The 14,719-nt window shown below is 39.0% G+C and overlaps 1 protein-coding gene across 1 annotated transcript; it reads right to left on the bottom strand.

The window, feature by feature from the left end:
• Positions 1 to 986: 986 nt before the first annotated feature.
• Positions 987 to 14,148, bottom strand: LOC104518210 (cAMP-dependent protein kinase type I-alpha regulatory subunit). The gene is made up of 10 exons (XM_010170074.1): positions 13,972 to 14,148; positions 8,613 to 8,786; positions 7,908 to 7,999; positions 7,636 to 7,697; positions 7,053 to 7,099; positions 5,805 to 5,963; positions 5,040 to 5,100; positions 4,634 to 4,755; positions 3,933 to 4,014; positions 987 to 1,276 (listed from the first exon to the last, which is right to left on the bottom strand). Exons 1-10 carry the CDS (start codon positions 14,146 to 14,148, stop codon positions 1,104 to 1,106), a joined length of 1,149 nt encoding a protein of 382 aa, XP_010168376.1. The 3' UTR covers positions 987 to 1,103.
• Between the last annotated feature and the right edge of the window lie 571 nt (positions 14,149 to 14,719).

Here is a 14,719-nt window from a genome sequence, read left to right as displayed (position 1 = left end):
TAAAACATTCACTTTTTCTGCCTGACATCCTCTACCAAAAATAATGGTATCTCTATAGACCACTGAAGCTGGCTGGAAATACTCAACATTTATTTTCCCTGGTAACAAAAGGTGACCTGAACTGATGATCATTTTTATAAAAAAAAGTCAACTGAGGAATACAAAGGAAAAACTCACAGGGAAAAATAAACTGTCTGCTTCCAATTTCTACCCCAATCTAAAGTACTTAAACATTACCACCAGCTGGACAGCTGCACCTTTCTTACAACAAATGACATATTAGAGACCAAAGTTAGGCATTTAATGTAACATTTGGTTCTTGCCACTTTGAACAGGAAGAGTTTTAAATGGCAGAGTTATCACTGAAGAAAGAACAAGGAAAAGAAAATGTATCAGTTGCGGCAAGTCAGCAAATTAAGTAACAACTGCAGTAGTTCACCAGAACTATTCATCTTGAAAGCTTTGATTTACACTTTGACAAAAACAGAACTAAGCAATCTTAAACCAGCAGACACACAGGAACAATTATACTGTTAAATTCCAACTGTGGCTTTCTCAGCAGCTGATGCCTCATGTTGAACCCAGGATTACAGTACCCAGAAAATTTTTGTTTTTTTTAAAAAAAAAAAAACCCAAGCCTCAAAAAACTCAATTACAAGGGTTGTTCTCATTGGAAAAGAAATACAGCAGGTGATGACCACAGCCTTAAAAAATCTGTTCAATAATTTGAGAAACACTTTTAAAAATTCCCTCCCCCCCCTCCCCAGTTCTTTAGTGTCACCTCCTTACTATGGCAATCAGCATGGTGCCAGATCTCTCCCTCGCTGAAGCAAGGCTGCATTGGCCTGAGTTGGACACTGTTGCACAGAGAGAAGCTGTAAGAGCAAACATCTCCATAGAACTTCTTTTTTTTCTCTATTAATTTAATGGGACAGAGAGCACAGAACTAATATGCTCTAAATTAAAAATAGTGCCATGATAAGCAATTTTTTTTCTTTTTTAAACAGACAGGAAGCTGCAAATGCCAGTGGCAATGTGGCTCTGCACAAGGGTTATAAAGCAGTCTGCATTCGTGAAGCATATTTTGGATAGGGAGGAAGGTTTCAGACAGACAGAGATACAAAACTGTTGTACTGCTGGATGTTTCGCTTGAGAATATCCGAGCAGGGACCCAGGACACGTTCAAATCGGGGTCGATCGAGCTTTACACATTTCAACAGGCCACGAGCAACAACTGTGGCAGCACGGGGACGGTTCATCAACAGAGCTATTTCACCTAGGGCAACAGGAAAGTGAGAACAGTGTTAAAAATCAATGGGCAAAAGAGACAAAGACATTACCCTGTTGTATTTCAAACTGCTGTAGAAACTGAAAAGAAGGTAGCTCAGATTTCAACACTGATCAGAAGAAGTATCTCTGTAGTTAAGTTAGAAGCAAGTGCGATAGAAGTTTAAAAAAAAAAATCTATTTAATTTTTTTTTAATTAAAAACCCTATCCACATTCAAGTCTCCCTGAAGAAGGCCTAACAAAGGCTCAACATTGGTTCTATTTGAGAAAAGGTCATGTTTCAAATAACCACTTAAGTTTCCTAGCCAACAAGTAGTGATTTTTCTAATATGTAAGGTAGGCTACTATTCCTTTCTGATATTTCTAAGAAACTCAGGACAAGACGACCATGGTATTGAAGTAAAAGACACTGATGCACAAGGCAGAAGCCTTTGACCCATAGCTAACCAGAATCCAGAGTTTCACTTTGCCATGGGGCTGTGGAAGATGAGGTTCTTTAAATCCTATTGGATTCCCATTTCATAAGCTATACACAAAGATGCCAAAAGCTTTCTTTCAAATACCTGTTACAACTGCTAAACAAAGGATTTGGAAAGGAAATTTTCAACAAGTCCCTGTTTCATTTGTGGTAACAGCTACACCTAAAATTCCTAGCAACAAATGTGAAAGAAACCACAGCATCAACTTTTGGGTTTGTTTGTTTTTAAGCAGTTGGGCTGGTTATCTCCATGTTCAGGACTTGTCCACCACAAGGACTAAAGGAAGAACTCTGTGCTCCTGGGAGAATAAATTTGTCTGTATTATCAGAAGGGACGTTCAAAAGAAATGAGAAAAAACTTTTCCTCTGTGCCCAATTAAAACTCTTGAACTCACTGGCCTCCAAAACACAGGCTTGCAAAAGAATAAGTAGGTTCTAAGGGAGAGTTAAACCCTTGGGAGATGAGTCTGCAGCACCTGAACACAAGGGCAGAGATAACGTGTAGTTTAAGAGTGGGAAACTCAAGGGAAATATTAGAAGAGGCTGAAACGACACACACAGAACAAAAATCTCATAGCAGATACTGAGGTAAGCAGACCTTTGGTCAGATCCAGTACTGTCAGTGAATTCCTCAGTACTTTCCACCTCAGGACCTTGCAACAGAGTATTTGTTGATTACATCACCTACAAAGCTGAAAAACTGAACAACCAGAACGCTTTCACCAGAGGACTGCTTAGAAAAGAGTACTAAGGAGAGAGGACATACCTTAAACACCAGAAAAAAGTTAGGCTTTTATTTTCTTTTGAGAGAGGGAAGTATTTAAACATTAAATAGTAAGTTCTGAACAGGTTGCTCACTTTGTTTCAGAACTGCAAGCCACTTTCCTTCTGAACCCAAAATAAGGCCACCAGGAAGATCTTATAGAATCATAGAATGGTTTGGGTTGGGAGGGACCTTAAAGCTCATCCAGTCCCAACCCCCCTGCCATCAGCAGGGGCACCTTCCACTAGACCAGGTTGCTCAAAGCCTCATCCAACCTGGCCTTCAACACTTCCAGGGAGGGGGCATCCATAACTTCCTTGGGCAACCTGTTCCAGTGTCTCACCACCCTCACAGTGAAGATTTTCTTCCTAATATCTCATCTAAACCTCCCCTCTTTCAGCTTAAACCCATTTCCCCTTGTTTTGTTGTTATATGCTGTTACATTATCCTCCCAGCACACATATCCAGTCCTGAACTGTGATCCAAAATAAATCAGCATGTAATAGACAAGCGATTAGTTCCATCTGAAGATTATTTCAAAGTCTTCCCAAGTAAGCATTTATAACAGGATCTGAGCCTTTTTCTTTGCCAGTACCTGTTAAGCTTTTTCAAGCCAAAACAACTTACATACCACATAACTTCTAGTTGAGTAAGAACACCTTCAACAGAAGGAGAAAAGACCCTGATCTGCACTTGGGAAATTATATCCAGAGTTTTGGGGTCCCCAGTACAAGATGCTGACCAAGCAGAGCAAGTCCAGTAGTGCCACCCAGATGGTTAGAGGACTGCAGCACAGGATGTACAAAGAGATGCTGAAAGAGCTGGGTCAGTCTGATCTAAAGAAAAGGTGGCCAGGGAATGAATCTCCTTGCTGTCTTCAGCTATATAATGAGCAATTATAAAGACAAAACTAGACTGTTCTCTGCACAGTGAAAGGCAGAAGGGAAGTGACAAGTTGCAGGACAGGAAATTCTTGTCAGGCAGAAAGAAAAAAAATTCTTCTTTAACCAGCAAGGTTGGTTAAACAGTGAAAGAAACTGCCCAGAGAGGTTGTGGAATCTCCATCCCTGGAGACACAAGAGACTCCACTGACCACAGCCCCAAGGAACATGATGCAATTTCAAATTTAGCTCTGGTCAGAGTAGAAAGGTCTGACCAAAACACCACCAAGCCCCTTCTCTATTAAAGCACTCCAGAATGATCACATTTCTGTGACATGCACACACACCTGAATGCCAAGTGACTCCAACACTCACCTGACATTGAGTGAAGCCACAAGAGTTAGTCAAAACAGTAATTAAGCAAATCCATCCCATCACTATCATCCACAGCAGTCATCAACACAGCACAGGTAAAATGGTGACAGTGGTGTATGTCATCATAGTTGTCATGACATAACTCACCAAAATAATCAGAAGGTGCCAGTCTGCCCACTTCAACAAATTCTTCATTCTCTGATCGACGCTGTAACACTGCAGCTGTGCCCTTTAATAAACCACAGCAATTAAACAACTGGAATTGCCAGCAGCACTGGAAATTTTGAATTCTACAAGGAATCAGCTGTTTTGCAGAAATAACTTGTTATAATGTCTCAGTCTAAAAACCATTTCACTGTCCTTGCAGAGTTCACCAGACTGCTCTATAAAAACAGCTGGTCCTCCCTCCTCTCTAAGCATAAAATGTCTTGGGTATTTATGTATCTGCAGCACTGATTTCTTCTTGGTTTTCCTCATAACACTGAGGAAAAAAAAAAAACTAGAAAAAAACCCCTAAAAACAACAGAGAAGACAACTAGTAATGTCTTGCCAGTGGCATCATTATGTAGAACAGGTCTCTACTCTTCTGAAAAAGATAAACTCATTTCAGCCAGAAACTTGTTATTTTTTTCCTGGAAGTATGACTTGTAAAAATAGCAAAAACTAAATATAAGCTTCTGCATGTCCAGCAATTTGATATTTCTTCAGGAATTCTCTACAAGTACATTCTTACATTTTGTTTTTCTCCAAGTGTCTATTTAGGGGCAGAATAAGTCATGTTAAAAAAAAAAAAGAAAAAAAAAGTAGTAAAGTTCTGAGCTTGAGCTTTTAATTTTGACTTTACTTACCTCCAAGATAATGAAGAACTCATCTCCTGGCTCTCCCTGGACCACAATCTTTTGCCCATCCTCAAACTGTACCGGTTCCAAAGCATCAGCTACCGTGAGACGCTCCCACTTGTCCAGAGATTCTACAGAGTTAACAGTTCATTAGTAGATTACTTTTCCAAGGCATAAATTATACTTCTTTTGCTCTGTCCTTATACAGAGTTCAACCTATTTCTGGCTACATTTGTGCATCAGATACCCAGACCTGAATTAGAATTATTTTGGAACAATGCAGAAAAGCAGCACAGGCTTTGCAGTCAGTTTTAACAGACTATCACAATAGCCTGTAACCATAATCATGCTGGGTAACAGCTTTATTACAATATTGCAATTTATTCCACTTTAAAACAAAAATCTTCTCACTTACCCAATATAGATACTTTACTAAGGAATTCCTCATACATCTTTCTCTTTCTCAAAGTACTCCCCTACATCAAAAAAAAAAAAAGAAAATTAAAAATCACACAAAGTAAGTTTTCTTTCTACTTCATCTTTTACATGAGGCTTCAAATAAAACCTAAGAAAAATATATATTTAACCATATATATTGTATCCTGTCTCATGGACCCCAAACCTATGAGATTAAGTGTCTTCAAATTTCATTAGTTCAGTAATATTTCAGAGTTCAGCAACCTTCATAAAGTACTTGGAATTTATTGCAGCCTTAATGTTTCTTAAATGTTTCTTTATTGCAGCCTTAATGTTTCTTAAATGCATTCTTACTGCATAACCTTACCAAAATTCACAAATATGCTCTAGTTAGTTGCAGCTGCTGTTCACACACACACACACACTACTTACAAATAGCAAGCTAAACAGAGAGCAGAATCAAAACTCCTGACAAGCTAACCAGCAGGTATTACATTTTTAGTCCAGTTTAATACTGCATTGGTATTGTTTTGTTCACTAATGCAAGATTCCCCACTCCTGATAAAAGTATGCTGAGTCATCAGCTTTCTGATTACAAAAGAGATTGCAGGATTTTGAATAAAGAACTCCAGCAAAGGAGATAGAAAGGTCAAATGACCAGTGTAAGTTGAGTGAATAGTAAAACCAAAAGCATAATTCCAGGTTAGTACACAACAACTTCACTCAATGGCATAAGCCACACATCAGCTAGAAGAATACTCACCATCAGGATCCTTCGATAGCTGTCTCTGTCAATGCCCCACAACTTCACATTTGTCTTTGCTTTGACAGTTGCAGCACGGGGGGTTCCATATATAAGGGCAAGTTCTCCAAAGCTTCCACCTTCACCAACGCTGGTTGCCCACTCGTTGTTCACATAAACCTGAAAAGCAGTACAAGGTGATAAGCCAAGGTGCACGATATCTTGTGAGCTGGTCAGAAACAAAATGAAGCTCCCACTGCCCTGTGTTTCCTTTACAGTAAAAGGAAATTTCCTTATCTGTACAGTCAGAGTTGACTATTTCAGTGTCAGCTAGAACAAGTCCAGAGGAGGCCACCAGGATGATGTGAGGGCCGGAGCACCTCTCCTATGAGGACAGGCTGAGAGAGTTGGGGCTGTTCCGTCTAGAGAAGAGAAGGCATCCGGGAGATCTTATAGTGGCCTCCCAGTACCTGAAGGGGCTACAAGAAAGCTGGGGAGGGACTTTTCATAAGGGCAGTTAGTGACAGAACAAGGGGAAATGGGTTTAAACTGAAAGAGGGGAGGTTTAGATGAGATATTAGGAAGAAATTCTTCACTGTGAGGGTGGTCAGACAGTGTCCCAGGTTGCCCAGAGAAGCTGTGGCTGCTCCTCCCTGGAAGTGCTGAAGGCCAGGCTGGATGAGGCTTTGAGCAACCTGGTCTAGTGGAAGGTGTCCCTGCTGATGGCAGGGGGGTTGGGACTGGATGAGCTTTAAGGTCCCTTCCACCCCAAACCAGTCTGTGATTCTATGATTCATCAACACTTCACAGCCAACCCCAGTCCCAGCCACAAGTTTTACTTTCATGGACAAAGGGACTCTCTCCTACATCATGTGCACAGAGACTACACACACAAACTCCTGAGAGCCTTCAATAGGGAATAAAATGTCAACAAAGTCTCTGTCAGAAAAAGCTATGGATTAGTTGAACTGGAAATAAAAAGCCTGGTCATTCTTAAAGCCTGTCCCAGACCTCAGCCAGACTCCACCCTGCACTTGTAAAACATAAGAATTGTGTTGGTGTCTGAATCATTAATTTTGAAACTCAACACAACTCTCAGACCGTGTCGTTAAGGAGCCAAGAGGCCCCAATAAATAAGCTTCTACAAGTAAAAACTTATTATGAGAAAAGCTGTTAAATGAAGGACCTGTAGAAGAGGACAATAAATATCAAACTATTCTTTTCTGCTAGGGTTGAACACGTCATTAATAAACTCCCAGTCATGCTTACATCCATTTCTCCTTGATCAACAACATAGAAGTTATCACCTTCATCACCTAAAGAAGGAAAAATTAAAAATTGAATACACACTAAGAAGAGAGTAAAGCAAGGCAAGCATTCACATTCCAGAGCTGGCATCTCTGCCAGCTTCAACGTTTACAATCTAATAAGGTTGACAGAGACAAATTCTGCACAGCTTCCAGGGTAAAACTGCACGTTTTGCTGATTTCACACTCCTGTGAAAGATGACATCTACTGGTATGTGGGAGATCAGCAGCATCTCCAGGGTTACTGGAAAGGCGTCACCAGATCCTTAAAGTGTCATAACATGTTCTACAGAGCCATCAAATGACAATCTCCCCAATAGATAATATATGCAACAAAGCCAACATCTTCCTACAACTGCTCCAGTCCTCCCTTCAGTACAAGCTGTGCTGCAGATAACCGAGCAAGAAAGGGTCACTGCCTCCAGACAATGTTTTTATTTAAAAAAACAAAACAAAACCCCAAACCCCAAAAACTAACAAGAGCACTAGGCCAGAGCCTGCTCACCATCCCCAGCTTATTAATCAATGTACATATTGTCACTTGCCTTGCTGTATGACAGTCTCTCCTGCAATGTAAGTGACAGGGAACATCGCATCAAAGATGTCACTGAAGAAAGAGATATCAAAATGAGACAACTGCCTGCATGAATTCATACAGCTGTACCTTCAACCCATCAATACTTTTCCTATAACCCCTGAACGGTTACACAGACTCTTATAAAGAGGTTGTGCAACTCTGTACATCACGACACATTTAGCTCTTCTCAAGTCTGAGTTTTAAGACACTTTATTTCAGACTACAAAGCTTTATTCCTACCTTCTTTCATTATCATCAAGATGGGCAAACAGCACATTCTTCTCAATAGCTTTTGCCAAAGCAGCCATAGTCTTATAATCTTTTGGAATAACCTAAAATATAATCAGAAAAAGCAACTGTGTAATTTTTTTTTCAAGAAAAATTTCTGCATTCCCAAGAGGAAATAAATTGTTTAAATCGCTACAAAACACTGGCTGAGTGTTTCCAGTTTCTTTCAAGCACTATAGATCTAAAACCAAATATAATCAATGTTTACAGCCAATTTATGCAGAAGGTAAATAAAAAAAGCAACTGTAAAAGCAACATTCCATGCTGAGTTTGTAAGTTTTTTTGCAAGAGTTCAAGTATCTGTTCAACTTGCACTTTCCTGTGAACAGCAGCACGTCTGCTCTGCCATTAAACGAAACCTAATGTTGCTGCAGCTGTCGAATAACAGGAAGCACTTTGTTTATATATATAAATATATGTATAGTTAAATATATATTACTTCAAAGGGAACAGGTCTCAGTTTTGCATAAATTGCTTTAATTGCATGACAGTTTATTCTAACCTCCAATTAAAGAGTTAAACACACAGGTCTGCTTTTTACAGTTATCACAAGACTTAACAGGCTCCAGGAGCCGAGTGTTATTTAACGCACTGGACAGAAAGTGGTCTTCATGGATTGTAGGTGTAATTTTTAACAACATTTAAAAGTTAAAGCACCTTTCTAACGTAAGATGCAGCATCTTCTTCTGTATAGACCTCTGCACTGATGGCCCCACGCCTTCTTCGACCCTTAACCACAGGGTTCATAGGAGGAGGAGGAGAGATTTCATCCTCCCGTGAGTCTGAGCGCGAACCAGACTTCTGTTGATTCAACAACTGTTTTGTTTCCTCCTAAACAGGAAGGAAGAAATGTTCATGTCACATAATCCAGTAAAGAAAAAAAAAAAAGTTGTTATATATCATATTCCAATTTAGCCTGCCAAAGCAAGAGAGCTTCCTGTGTACTATTACTCCCACGTTTAGGCAAACAGGAGACTAGAGCAAGCGAGATCAAAGGCTTTTCAAGATAGATGGTGGATATGCCTTTCATTCATAACATTCACATCACAATGGTGTTTATTTTAATAAGTTATCCTAAAAGTTTAATAAATTAAGTATAAACAAGTTGATTCTCCTTTCCACTAGTGTATTCAACAGGTGATGAAGACATTCTAGAAATGCTAAAGCCATTTTCCCCAACTGTAAGCCCAGCAATTCTTTCCCTTCAGCTGCGAGGTGTTAAGCTCTTTTTTATTTGAAAGAAAGACAGAAGAGCAATTCCTCAGAAATCCATGTTACATGAGAAGCTTTTGAAACAAGGTCAAGTCATGGATCAACTTGATATTCAATAACCAACAGTTATTTTAGGAGAAAGAAATATGAACACAGCTTACAAAAGGATGCTAGAGGCCAAACAGAAAGGGGTTTTTCCATAACACCACAGATTTGTTGATTTTACACCATGTTACACATATTTCCTCAGTTACCTGTTGTGCTGTGTTGCAGTGGGATTGTAGAAGACTGGTGTACTTACAATAAAATGACACACAGAAATGTGATTCCTCTATCTACCAAAAGATTCTCCTTCATCAACTAAAACCAGATTAAAAACAAAACAAAACAGCCAACCTTGAAGCCACAGCATTTGCATCACAACTACTCAAATGACTTTCCCAGCATTAAGAAAACAGGGGGTTTTTGGGACGTGGTGGCTTAAAAGAACAAGGAATCATCTGTTCTCTGAGCTCCTGGCATTTTTAAAAGCTGGGTTTGTTCCAGTGTCCTTGATCAAACCATATCCTGCCTAGTTGGGCAGCTCTCTGCTTGGCTGCCAGGTTCCACTCCGGAGGTGTACAGAGGTTTTGAGGAGAGAGACATCAGATAAACCATCACACTGAGCTTACACCTGACACCTCTCAGCCAGCCAAAGAGCAAGCACTGATCCATCGAATTACATTTCACTTCCTGCTTTTGGCCCATTGATAAAATAGTGTGACATTTCCAAAGGATGAGGGTAAAACATATTTCAAACCTTGTTTTTAACTCATCAATATAGAGAAACAAATCTCAACTGAGATGTTGGTAAAAATAACTCGAGCAGCACTAAGGGTTGGGTTCAAAGTGCCTCTATAAAGTAGGCAACACCACCAACCATGGTGGTGTGTGTTCCACATGTTGTTCATTCAAATACAGAATACTTAACCCATTAAAAAAACTTCAAACTTTTAAAATAAGTCAACACCAGCTGCTGTATTTTTCCCCAGTCTCACATAAAATATAAAATACTGAGATCCTGTACCTTTCAGAGACAGAAGCAGTTAGCTAGGGAGCTGTGTAGCAAACAGACTCAGCAAGGTAACGTCCTGCTCAAGGAACAAGGAAACTGCACTAATTGAAAAAGTACAACTGGTAACTTTATAATATAATAAAGTTAAGTCTTAGATCAGGCAGAAAAGAAGTACATTAAGGTAGGGCATTGACATGGCCACAAGTTACAAGTGGGTAAGATAAAATATTAGCTTAAAATATATCAGCTGTTCGAAACAGCCTATAAACAGCAGAGGAAATGATCCCTGATTGAGACAAATCTCTGTATATTCACATTACACATCACAAGACAACACTGTGCCATGGAGTGACAGCCTCAGATCTTATTGCTGTCACAGCAGTGGCTTTTCAAATATTCATTTTATTTTAAAACGTACCTTTTATCATTTCTGATACTAAACCACAGCTATTACACCACCAGATCAGAGAAAATTCACACTAGAACCTGAAGGAAGAGTGGCAGCTGTTACTCTCGGTTACCTCACAATTTAACCAGTGTTTATGAGTGAGGAAATATATTTGTTCAGGTTTAGAAGCTCCTCAAATTAAACATATAACAGACAAATGCACTGATCCTGCTCTGTACTGATCAGTAGCACCACTACCAGGATTTTAAAAAGGTTTATTACTGAAGTTAAGCTATTTATTATTATCCTGGTCTTTCAGCTGATGAAGCAGTTCCAAGTTTTCAGTGTCAGTGACCACTAACTGTAATTTTTATTTTTTTCTTGACAATAGTTAAGTCTATTTAAATTATTACAAGTAAGAAAAGATTACTTTTTGGTGAAGAAAAAAATTCTTCACCTATTCATATCTAAGTCCATCAGTTACTGAAGATGATCTTCACAATTTCAAAATCATGTTTTACACTGTATATAGTCTGGTACTTGGTAACTGTCATTACAGCAGAAACAGTCTCAACTGCTTCTGGCTAATTAGTTATTTCATTTATAACTTATAAATTATAAATTATCAGCCCTCCACATATTTTTTTTTTTAAAAACCCAAATACTCAGAAGCTAAAAAAGCAGTGTTAAAAGCTCTGACATAAATTCAGAGCTGCACAGTGTGTCCTTCTTAACTGCCATGTTTTGTAAAAGAAACACTTGGAAAAATAGGAAAATATTCAAGTTTGTATCTGTGGAGGCAGGGCAGGTGGTGGGGAACAGGTACAGCGACCAGAAATCAATCACACTTCATAATTCCACCTTCCTACAAAGCCTAATGAGCACATAACTACATTACAATATTTCAAATATGCACTTATTCCAGTAGATAGCCATGTCCACTATCCAAGATCCATCTGGTAGGCTGTAATAATGATCTGAACATTAAATTTCCATACCTCAAACTACATCAGCCAGCCAAGCACAGCACCAGAGAGCTATTAGCTTTTCGTATGCATTGGTGTTACCAGACATGTTTGCACAGCAAAAAGAACAAGAGGCCTCAGTAACACCACAAAGAGAGAAAATAAAACCATTTATACAAGTAATCAGATTCATGTAGCAGCTTTCATAACTCAGCAGAGGACACCTGACTTCCTGCAGCAGCTCTAACAATCTCAGAGGCAGCAATTTGAATGTTTCTGAACATCAATTCAAACGTGTGGTGAAATGTCTTCGATGTATTTTAATAACACGACAGTGAATCAGCTCTGTGTGTGTGCACTGTGGAAGAGATGACTTGTCAGGATAGCTAGAGAGAAAATAGCAACCTGGCTTCAATTTTAAATGGTGTTCCTTCACAAATTCATCTTTAAAAAAATAAACTGACTGTATCTCAACCTTCATTTTATCCAGTCTAACAGATGAATAGATTTAGAAAGGATATTGAAAAGTCACTCTGCTTTATTAAAGATGTAACAGACGTTGCTTCTGGAAGGTGAAGCAGATTTTGTTTCAAACATTTTTGTTCTACCAGAGCTGAGTTCTGGGTTAGAGCCAGTTAATTTGTGCTTTCCAGACACGGATGTCAGAGGAGTTTGCTCACATAGCACAGGATGTTCACTGCTTGGTTACTTGATAGCTATTAAGGTACCACGTTACCTGGTTAAACCAAGACCAATCTATTAGACTGAGCAGTGAAATTAAGAAAAAGCTGTAGCAAGATTTAAATTCAAAAAGGCAGAAAAATGCTACAGTTTCTGTTTTAGCTAGAGCTGCAGTAGTGAGCATGTATAACCCAAGCTAACACAACCCATAATAAAAGAGTTGCACCAAAATTCTAAGAGCAATTTAAAGAAAAAAAAACATTACCTAACCACTTTTATTTTCAGCTTCCTTGTAGGCTGACCAAGTACATAGACAGCTGATTTGCATCAGAATAAAATCACCAAGAGTTATTCAACTCCAGAATACATGTGATTAAGTTCAGAGCTAGACTTGTCTTGCTAAGAACAAATTATGTCTCCTTTAATCTTAAACACTGCGTGCTGACCCCAAGTCCCCTACACAAAAGCACCCAAATATTCCTATTTTATATCCCTGCATATGGATTACTTTACAATTTATTTTAAGTGCAGTAAGGCAGTTCACTTGGTAAAGTTTTGTATATCAACACTTGTGGTGATGTTTTAAAATTTATCAATCAACCAGTACTTAGAAATTCAAGAATCCAAGGTGGGGAAGGAGGGATGGTAGCAGGGAGGGACAAGGGAGCTTTAAGAACTTGATTGCCACCTGGTTTGCTGCTGGAATTCTCTCTGAAAGGTAATGTACTCGAGATGCAATCACACAAAAACAGAGCCAGACATATTCTAGAGCTCTTGGTCATCTCATAAGCAAAATATTTCTCCAATACACTGTGAGCAGAGGGGGGTAGCTTGCAGTATTTGGTCATTTCCTAGTATCTACCTTGAACACTCCCATTAAAAGACAATTTCTACTATAGGTGTTTATAATCTCCAGTGTTAATTTCTTTATTCTCTACATCAGCAATTAGTTAGGATTAAAAAAAAGAAAGATATATACACCTCCCATATACAAGGACTGAAAGCAGCACCTGCAAACGACTGCTGTACAAGCTCACAGCTACATTATTTACTGATGGTAATAAATCAGTATTATTACCATCTGTAGTAGTATAATTACAGATGGTAATAACTAATATTACCATCTGTAATGGTAATATTTATTACAGATGAATATTAATATTCATCTGTATATCCATTGTATCCAACCTTCCCTCTGCATTAGCCTTTAAAACCTCCCATTTTCTTTTCCTATCTGCTTAGATCCCATAGAAAATGAACAGATCAAAAGAATGTGAAATCACTGTTTCCAGCACCGAGATGACAAAACTCTTCCCATTCCCAAGATCCCAGAATGCTTCCAACAACAACCAAAAACAACAGAGACCCTGAGGACAAACACAAAAGGAACAACAAAGCAAAAACACCAAGACTGAACTCCCAAGAGAAGGCAGGAACAGGCTTGCTCTCCTAGAGATTTGGAATGCAAATCTTTCAGCTAGGCTTGGATAACCACCACTGCAACTTCTGTGCTGTGCTCAAATTATTGCAAATCATTTGTCTAGATATAAAAAAAACCAAATCCCTGTCACCAGTGTCTAACCAAGGTCAAAAAAACCATCAGTTCCTATTCCAAACAGTCAATAAAAACACCAGCCTAACCTGAAGCTTAAGCCTTTAAATCACAAAGAGATGATGTAAATTTAGCCCGTTCCTCTCACACTCTGTATTTTTTACCTTCTCCAGTCTTTCAAAGTATTCCCTGAGGAATCCCATGGGTCTTTCAGGTCTCACTGTGCACAGTTGTACAATGCAATCCTTCAGAAGTTGCTGGATGTTGTGTTTTTGGACGTAAAGTTCACATTCCCGAAGACTCCGCTCCTCCTCGCTGCTGCTGCTGCTTGAAGCTGCCATTGCTGAAGAGAAAGAGAAAGGGAAAGTTAAATAATTAGTGGAAATGAAGATGCTGCTGCCCAGCAAAGCCAGGTACATTATGCTGCATTATCACCTTACTGATATCCCAGCATAAAACTACCTTTATCTGTAAGACTAATTAAACTAAACCATAAAAAGCCATGAACTTATTTAGAACCTGGAAATAAATAAAGAATCTGGGTGTTTTATAGCCACAGGCACAAAGGGAAAAGCTGGAAAAGCTTCAACAACTCAAGCCCTGTGAGGACTCAAAGTCAGGGAAACTTTCACTCAAACCTTTCTGCTTATGAAATTTAAGTATTTGATAGGATTGGAGGCTCACTTCACAGGGCTGTATGGTATCTCTGGGGTCATGTGGATGATGACCAGGAGTTAGGTGGGTGGAAGCTGGGAATCTGAGAAGCTGGTATGAAAAGCATTAGGAAGTGAAACATGTTAACCTCAAAGCCAAAGCCAGTTCATTAAATGCCAAAGCAGAGCTTAGGAAAAGCTACTTTCTAGTTTAAACTGCTCCACACTTTGCACCTATCACCTTGGATCCACTGTAATC

The sequence above is a fragment of the Antrostomus carolinensis genome, unplaced genomic scaffold, assembly GCF_000700745.2.
Source record: "Antrostomus carolinensis isolate BGI_N321 unplaced genomic scaffold, ASM70074v2 scaffold39766, whole genome shotgun sequence".
Classification (NCBI taxonomy): domain Eukaryota; kingdom Metazoa; phylum Chordata; class Aves; order Caprimulgiformes; family Caprimulgidae; genus Antrostomus; species Antrostomus carolinensis.
The sequence above is the reverse complement of the archived record's forward strand: the minus strand, read 5'-3'. Positions and strand labels throughout refer to the sequence as shown.